The following is a 9,580-nucleotide window of genomic DNA, read 5'->3' on the forward strand; positions in this document are numbered from 1 at the left end:
TGAAACACTGACATTTGATTTCTTGAAAGTCTGTCCTTTCCCTAACCCTGCTGCTGTCTGGTTTGCTCCATTTCCCAGACTGCAGCCTTGTGGGCTGCTGTAATGTCTGTCAGCATAAGTCACGCTGACAGACCAAGGCTCTGATAGCTAACGTTAATAACAGAAATTGAAGAGAAACACGAGAAACCCAGAAAAATTGTACAGCTCCCATTGCCTGCGTGGAGGGGAACCACTAATCTCAAGGCTGCCATTTCCAAATGCATTTTTTAGATTAGCTGTTTAGCTCTTTTTTCAGGTTTTTTGTGGTAGTTTCAACTAAGATGCTGGGTGTATTTTTAAATGAAAATAAAATATATGGTTGAACATTGCACACATAGTCCAAGCTGGCATGTGCAAGCCAGAGTGATGATGTTCCTGTTTTCCACCTTTTGTAATTCCCGCTGTTCCAGGCTAGATTTGTCTGAGGATTTGTGAATGACTTGTAAGATCTAATCCATCACTTGGGCTAATATGGGCAGAGGATATTTATTTTCTCACTTGTGAAAATACAGTGAGTCCAATGATATGGCAGAATTTAAAAATCAAGTTTTAAGCCTGTTTTAAGCTCAGAGGAATGATTTATTTAGGCTGGAAATAACAGCTGAGCACTGACAAGAGCAGGGCGATGTTAATTATATCAATTTTTATTAACAGCTTCAAGGTGAGGGATGCGTGTCTCCTTGTCTGTCTGTGGACCCAGGGTGTGCTTTCCACTGAAAAAGGCACTGGGATTAAACAGTCCTGTCCATTTAGAGGCCTCTGAACAGAAGCTGCTGCTGCACTTGGTGTTCCCACCCTGGCATTCTGGAGGGCTCCAAGCACAGCGGGCACATCCACTCCTGAGATCAAGGTCAGGCTGTCTGCGTGCTGAGCCACAGGGAGAATTAACTCGCCCACAGATGTGGCAGCAAGGATGATTTATCTCTGTTCAGTTTAACTCCACATCTGGGCGTTCGAATAATTAATTAATTGCAACTCAGACAATCCTGGTTTAACTTAAATAGAAGTAAACGGTTCGGTCTATTTTAATTTTTAATGCTTCCAGTGTTAGATTTTGTAGGCTGAAGTGGTGGCATAGCCTAAGGTGGTGTTTTTGCAGAACCTGATGTTGAAAACAGAGTGAATATACAGTTTTGGAAAAGTTCACCATTGGCAGAATGGTTTTGTTCAAGTTGAAAAGCATTTTACTTATTGATTTCAATAGTAAATTTATATTTACTATTGATTTCAATGGAAAATGTTAGGCCCATGGTAGGAATTCTTCAAAATCTACTTCTGATTGTAATTAGAAATATTTCTAAAAGCTTATCCACCAATTTACTATTTAGAGTAGCATGTCATACTGAGACTTCCACATTTTGAAAGTTCCCATTTATTCATCTCGAGAGATCTAGACAAAAGGCACAAACATTACCTCTTCAATATTTTTCTTAAATAAAAATGAGAAGATTTGGACCTCAGACTACACTGATATTCATGGCTCATGTGCACCTTCACTAAAACTTTTCAGAAACACTGATGTGAAAGTAAGTGTTGGGCTTTCAATGGCAATGGAACTTTAAAAAGATAAAGTCTGTTTTACAAACTATCAGATGTAGACTAAGATATCCTCAAGTCAAGCCAGCCTTCTCTAAGAATTTCTGCATTTCTGATGCTGAAAGTACTGGCAGTGAAATGTTGGCCATCGGTCTGCAGAGCAACAAGTAATTTTTGACATGATTTGGGATGGATTTTACTTGACAGTAGGATCCTGGGGCCATCTGATATTGTCTATTATCACAAACAAGGATGTTTGTTTGTGGGAATAATCTCTTTTCTCACACCTTTTCTTATTACTATTGTTACTGCTCATTTTCTTATCTCATTGCAGTTTCCATTAAATTGTTCTTATCTCAACCTGTGTTTTTTGTCTGTTGTGCCTCCAGTTGGAGGGGGAGGGAGCAGCTCATGGTTTGGAAATCCTGGATAAGGGCACTGAGTTATGGAGTTCCATTCCTAAACCTCCTGTCGTGGTTTAACCCCAGCCCAGCCCCAGGGAGCCACTCCTCACTCCCCTCCAGAGGGGCTGGGGAGAGATTGGGAAGGGTAAAAAGTACAAAATCCATGGGTTGAGGTAAGACAGTTTAATAAGAAAAGCAAAAGCCGTGCACACAAGTGAAGCAAAAGGAGAATTTCCCTGCTTCTCATGGGCAGACAGATGAATAAATATTATTTAATGTGATTTGGCCATATAATGCACATATGGCTCAGGTGGATTTATAGTTACATGGGAAAAATAATGAGGGGGAGAAAAGAACATTGAATTTGAAGTGTGGTAAAGTTGGCACATGGACCCTTGGGGTTTTTATTCTTATTAAGACACGTAACAGAAGTGCAATAAAATTATTTTTATTATTCAAAAATACACAAGAGACAATACAGATCTATCTTGAAAACATTTATACATCATTCTTTTACTACAAGCTACTCCGTTTTGAATTTTAATTCAAAATTCTCTCAATTAAAATGAAATAATTGCTGATACTAATAACATGCTTAGTTTTAACTGAAATCAGCTCATGTTTAAAACTGAAATGAGTGAGACCCAATGTGATTTAGCTGATACTTTACCACTTTCAAAGCTTCACTAGACCAAAGAAAATGTCCATGCATGTAAATCTTATAAATAAAATCAAGAGAATGAGTATCTTTTATAAAAAAAGTTAAAACCACAATAAGTTAACATATGTATTATARGAGATTCAGAGTAACAGGCAAATTYTCTTTAAATAAGCATGTCTGCAAGGGTCTCAAAATCAGACATGATAGATGACTACTCCTGCATTCCCCTGCCTGGTTCTGAATTAGCTTTGTCTGTCATTCCTAGCAGGTTCCACATGTTCCTGAGGAGCTGGAGTGGTCAGTAACCCACAGACCCCACCCCTGTCCCTCCTTCCCCACTCCCTGACAGTTCATTTCATGTCTGTGCCTTTCAGAAGATTTGTGAGTGCCTGCTCTGAATCTTTCCTCAGTTGTTCTGTTCTCTCTGGACACAGAGAACTGTCTGCTCTTTTCTGTGTAACAGTCTTCAGGTTCTGCTAATGTTCCCCCTAAGTGTTCCCTCCCCTAAACAAAACAACTCCATTTAATTCAATCTTCTTCTCCTAAGATGACTTTTTTAGGCTTCTCTCCTTCCTTGTTACTCTCCTGTGGGTTTTCTCCAGTTTTTCAATGCTCTGAAGCTCTGTGTTCCAAGCTGGAAATAACCACTCGTGCAGAGCTGAGTGGTGGAGGTAGGTTGTGTCTTGTAGGCTCTGCTCCTTGCATTCCCACTTTTCTGCAGCACTGGGATGCTGGATGCTCTTTCTTTGCTTGTAAACCTCCGAGTCTGCAGTGCCAGGCTGCTGCTGAAACAGTTGTTTCAGGGGATTTTTCTGATGTGTTTTCTTTTCCCCCATCTGATTTCATTCTGCAGGCTTCTTGTAATTTTCTCAGAAATGTGAGGTAATTCCCCATTCTGATTCAGTCAGTCCTCCAGCTTGCTTCCAGACCACCCCAGCATCATATTGGCATTTGCAGAATTAGGTTGCTGCAGAGTCCTGTGAACTTCCATTCTCTGAAGGGATTGTTGTGAAATGCTTTCAAGGCACATTTATTGCACCATGTTTACTCTACTGGGGTCAGGTGCCTCTAGATTCATCCCTAAATCATTTGTGAGACTCCCGTGCTAAATAATGCTAAACATTTCTCATTTTTCAGGTGAAAACAGAGAGATGACGATTCTTTTTTCAAGTTAGCCAGGCGTGAACTAGAGCTCATGTTACTTGTGTTATCGTGACAGTCAGGCTGAGCTAACAAGCCTTACTGAGAAAGTACAAGAATTCAGCTGACATTCAACATTTGAACATAGATTTTTGGCTCTTGAATATACATGCAGTTATTATTTGCAGAGCATAATGATTGTAATGAAATATTTTGCAAAGAAAGCCAGTCAGGATCTCAGCTGGGAGAGGTTTACAATCCAGCTAATAGGAAGTTAGGGCACAGGTTTTGGTTGTAACAAAACCAGAAACAAGGCTTTTTAAAATAAGTGCATTCTTAGGAGAGATGGAAAGCCAGGGATAATAAAGACTTGAAAATTGGGAAGTTTTTGAAAGCACAGAATTGCACAGAATAATCTGTGTGAGCCAGAAATACAGCAGTATAAATAATGAAATTGTGATAAAGAGGAAGAGGAGGAAAAGGCAAATGCAATCAAAAGCAGCACTTTATAGACCGATGGAAATGATTTTAAGGCAACTGATAGGTTAAGTAAGGAAGGCCTGTGGAGGAGTCCAGTCAGTAGCTCTTAATTTTGGCCTTAAAAATCTCTGTTTCAGTTTTGGCAGTTTCTAAATAGCCTGGCCTGTTACCTTCCACACCTGAACAGTACCTTCACTTAGCAGGGAACATTTAAAGCCAAAGTGCCATCAGTGCCCTTCACTGGTTGCTCCCATTGTGGCTGAAGGAGCAGTAGGATGGCCCCAGTCCCCTGACGGTGCAGTCAGTGGTGTCAGTGTCACACGAGTCACAGTGACACTCTGTCGCCACCGGGTAGGAATAGAAGGATTCGGGGTGGTCACCACAGCCAGGGATCTTCACCGTTTCGTACACCACCTCCTTGAAGGTGCAGGTTTGCTGGGCAGATGATACCGGTGGGTATTTGTACACTGGGTCCTGAAATTACAGAGAGGAAATAGCTGGTTTGAAATTTCTTATGGGGTAGAACGCAAAATTTTATATGAAATGTGAAAATATCGCTGAGATCCAAAGCATCTTTTAATTTCACAAATTTGTGTCGTGCCATCACCAGACAATCTTTCAGGTCAACTGCTTGATTATTTTAAAAAATTATTTAAAAGAGGAGTCTGCATAGTAATGGCTGCTTTATTGGATCTGCTTGCAACCACAAATTGAGCACAGAGATCCAGACTGCAATACTTCCACCTCTAGTTATACAATATAAACATAACACATGCTGAATTTTACTACATTTCACCCTTTAGACTGGCTGTGTACCTACTCTTGTGTCAGACAACACAGCAATTATTCCACCTACCCTCCCACAAGGCTCATCCTGTCTGTGTGCCCGCTAGAACTGCACAAATTTTCATGCACAATTTGAAATATTTAATTCTGGTGCCTGAAATGAAGAGTCTCACCCTGGTGAAGCAGTAACCTGCGCACCAAGTGGCGTTCACTGTGATGCAGAATTCGCATTCTTCTCTTTCCACCGCTATGGTGATGTTGGTGAGCTGACAGCTGCTGCAGCAAATTGCTTTCCAGCAAAGGAGCAGCACACAACAATTAACTGTCTTCATCCTGTCTGTAAAGAAAAAAAAAATATATCTCTACTGGAGGAACATGGATAGTTATTTTCAACAGGAAATTGTTATGGAAACAGGGAGAAATTGAATCTCTGCGTTATCCTCAAGTGGTTCTTTAACAGCAAGTGCTCAGATTCCTCAGTGAGAACAGAGACATTAAAAACAGATCTTCCTTATGTTTGCTGTTAAAGGAGTTTGATTTTCCTAAGCAACTGAAATGGCATATCAGCAGTCTTTCCAGAACAATAAGAGCAGAACACTACACCACTTCCAATGAAATATTTTTATCTAAATTTCTGTAGAGAGAATGTGTCCTGTTTGTAAGGACAAAGAAAAAGAAGCGAGAGAGAGAGAAAGAGCAAAGGATAACGTATTTTTCAGAAGCAATTACTTGCTAGAAGCACTTGCAATTTGGAAAAAAAAAAATATTTCTACATCAGGATCTGATGAGAACTTACCTGTATTCTACTTGCCTTCCTAGAAGGAGTAGCTGTAGTGAGAAGAAAGCCCTCTGCTTTCCTTTTATACTGCACCGTGTGTAATTTATACCTTGAGGATTTGCAGTGTATTAATGCAGCAGGCATTAGTTTGGGACTTGGTGAAAGCGGATTAATGCTCAGCCAGACAGTGAGATTAAGCCTTGTTGAGAGGAAAAAAGAAAAGCCAAACACACTGGGGAAGGGATGGTGAAGGTTACTGTCACGGTGTCTCTTTGCATGTTTCACTGCGTTTGATTCAGAGGCATTTGGAAATAGCTGAGCCATTTCACAGTTTGAAAAAAAAAAAGGTTGAGAAGCCTATTTTTGGCAAAGTTCAGGTGTTTTAACTGTTTTGTGTCAGCCCTCAAAATTATAGGCTTGAGATACAAGTGGAGGACCCTCGACACTGGAGATACTGCTTTCAGTTTCTTAGCTAATGACCAAGTTCTTGGCTTTTCCAGGATATCAATTTTAATTGGTTTTCCCTGGGTAGGTCTTACCCAGTGAGCTGCATATCTATTTATTTATTTTTCTGTTAAAACTAGTAATGTCGAGAAAATTCCCACATAGTAATGTGAATTTTGTTAAACCATTAAACCATGAAGAATTCCTCTTTGCCATTCTACCCCTCCTCTTTGCCATTCAAACCCCTCTATGACTTTTCTATCCCAGCAGATGCAGTCCTGGTTCCTGTCTGTCACAGGGTCACTTTCTCTTCTGTGAGGGATGTTTGTGTTGTGAAAGGGACTCTTAGAGGTCATCACGAAGCTCCAGATCTGTGGTTCTGTGTCAGTGATCTCAGATAAAATATTGCCATGTTCCAGGGAAAATGCAAGTGTTTTAAACTTACAGCGATGCAAACTCAACTGGAATGTTGAAGGGTGAAAATTCCCTATTTTCCATGGCAGTAAAAGTCCATGGATGGACTTTTCCTCCATTCACAAGTCGCTGCTTCACCAGAATAACGGCAGAGAAGGAACTCTGCAGAGCGTCACATCCCAGTTGTGGGGAAAATGACTCACAGCAGCTCTGCATTCACCATCACCCGCCCAGAACAGCCAGACTCGCTTTGTTATGACTGTCCCACCATGGTCAGTCTGACTTTTACAGAAATCCATCCCTGAAATAAAACTAGACAAGGACATACGGTCAAAAGCATTTTATCGCCAAGAGGAATCCTCGCTGGCCTATTAGTTTCCTGCAGAAGGGATACTTTTCAAAGTGGCTTTTACAAATGAGCCCTTTAAGTGTGTCGTGCCTTCCTGTGGTCCTGCAGACCCGCCATCTGTTCCAGTTTCCACGCAGTCTGCAGTGCCTTCATTTGATAATCAAATTCGAAGGTAGAAAATGAGCTGCAAATTTGCCCTGGACGTCTCCCGTAATGAAAACTTTGTTTGAAGGAGAAGACAGTTTTGTTAAATCTGTGAAGAAGTCAAAAAAATTAGACATCTTCCTCTGAACTAATACAAACTCTGTGATTGTTTGATAATGGTCTTTGGTGCCATTTAGTGTCAATGTTCTGTCTTCTCAGAGTAGGTTCTCAGTTGCTGTAAATCACTAATTCCAGAGATGTCAGACAAAAGCTGATTACAATTTGTTATATCCCTACTGAGGATCTGGTCTTTCCTAAGTACTAATTGAAGCAAATTAAATAAAACAAAATACATTTTGTTTGCAGAGGACAGTAGAGAAAATATCCATCTCTCAGCTGCAATGTTTCATGGTTTGAAGAAGTCACACTCACCCACTTAAAACATAATTTCACGAGCAGACAAGTGCAAGTTTAGCCCCTGCAATGCTGTTTTTTCCTTCCCCTGGTTCCTTGCTCTGGCCCACTGAGCCTCCTCACTTGTTGAAACACAAATGAGGGAAATAATTCTGTTAAAAGGAAAAGCTGTGTTTTTACAGCATTGTTGTTAATCCATAATATTTGTTCCACAATGACACAAACAGGGGTAGCAATGTGACGGAATTGATTGTGGAGTTTGAAGGAGGGGTGAGATTAACAGTGGTAAATATATTTTTCTTCTGCTCGTGCTCTGGTGATTGATTTATTTGTTTGTTTTGGGGGGTTTGTGTGGGGTATTTTTTTTTGGTTTATTTGCTTTTTCCTTGCAAAAGCACCTGATATAGAACTGAAAGCTTTTATGTTCCTTGTATCTTCCAAACAAATGGGATTTCTTTCTTCAGGTGGGGTGGTGCTGAGACTAATGATTCTGTTGCTACAAGACCTGAGTCTATCTTGCTCAAAAGAAGGTAATTTAGATCGAACTTCAGTATCTATCAAAGTTCCCTTGGAAAACTTGGTTTTACTAGTGCAACTTCTTCACCATGAGTAATAAATCTGACTCTGACCTGATAGAAGATGTGCTGGATCTTCTAGTAGGAAAAAAAAACCCAAACCATGTCTGGTATAAAATATCTGTTGAGTGGTTGGCCACTGCTGGTCAATATAATTTTTACTGGTATTGTTTTAAGTTGCCAGCACTAATGAAGCAGAACCATGAAGTAGGTCGGGCCTGCTGAGCACATAGATAGCTGAAACTAATTAGTGTCAGCTCAAGACTTAATCATTAATGAAGAATTTGTTGGTGCACTCATAGGAGAGCAGAATAGTTGATCCTCAGGAGGGTAAAGAAAATGCTAGAAAGGATTGACTGTGTTTTTAGTAGCATAATCAATCCTTTCCAATTTTAGAAATCTTTTGAGATAGAAGTTTCCATTACTTGGAGCTGAGGTTATACATCCCATATTTTCAAATACCTACACAAGCTGTTAGTTTTTCTAAGTCTGGTGGGAATTCTGTCAACAGCAGCAGAAACTGAAGATTCTGAAAAGTGTTTAAGAAACACAGAAAAGTGCAAACAACAATACAAATGCTTGTGCTGTCATTCAGTTCTCTTTCTTGTGGTTTTTGTCTCACATGACATAAAATAATCCATGGCTGATTGTTATGCCACATTTCTAAATATATAAACCAGCTGCATTATTTTGTGCTTTTTAGTGATGATATTCTCATAACCTTTATCTTTGTTTTCTCTTGAAAAACCACAGTGTGWTCTTGAYTCYTTATAATTTGGTAACTCCATTGATATCTGTTAGGAAATGCATGTTTARATTCTYCTCAAGACTAAACCAAAKATAAAAATTATWTCTTTGCTRAAAATGCCCTCYTCTTATTTCYTTCTTTGCTGTTCTKTCATTTTTMCTTATCACTTAAGTTTCTGAATATTTTAATTTTCCAATGGAAAGTRATTTTTTACCTAGGAGAGTCTCTAGCAGTTTTGATTCCTTCTCTGCCCTGGAGTATTACTATTCTAGTTTAAGTTTGCTGAGTATTTCTGAGTGTTTTTCAACAGGAAAACATCTTAATGGATTTAAAATAGATTAATCATATTAGAAAAGAAGTGACAAAGCAAGGGAAAGACCTGATGGATAATCTATGAAGTTATACAGGATCAGCTGAGGTTTCCTTTTTGTTATGTGAGCAGTTCTTGGGTCTCCAGGGGATTCTCATTATGCTGTTGGTAATAGCAGAAAAAGAATTAAAAAGAAAACCAAATAAACATGTGTAAATATTCACTTGAAAAGTCAAATCTAATTTGAGTGTATTTGAGTGTTTTGGTGCTGCAAATGCTTCCTAAAAGTACGTTCTTGAGAGATTCTTATCTTCATTGACACAATTTGCTGAATGGAAAACTCAACAATTTCTGAGCT

General features: G+C 39.4%; 1 protein-coding gene across 1 annotated transcript; it reads right to left on the reverse strand.

The window, feature by feature from the left end:
• Positions 1-4,497: 4,497 nt before the first annotated feature.
• Positions 4,498-5,378, reverse strand: LOC130585674 (follitropin subunit beta). Its single transcript, XM_057386277.1, has 2 exons — positions 5,220-5,378; positions 4,498-4,734 (listed from the first exon to the last, which is right to left on the reverse strand). Exons 1-2 carry the CDS (start codon positions 5,376-5,378, stop codon positions 4,498-4,500), a joined length of 396 nt encoding a protein of 131 aa, XP_057242260.1.
• Positions 5,379-9,580: the final 4,202 nt, after the last annotated feature.

The sequence above is a fragment of the Malurus melanocephalus genome, unplaced genomic scaffold (assembly GCF_030028575.1).
Source record: "Malurus melanocephalus ecotype Western Australia unplaced genomic scaffold, MMel_1.1 scaffold_946, whole genome shotgun sequence".
NCBI classification, from domain to species: domain Eukaryota; kingdom Metazoa; phylum Chordata; class Aves; order Passeriformes; family Maluridae; genus Malurus; species Malurus melanocephalus.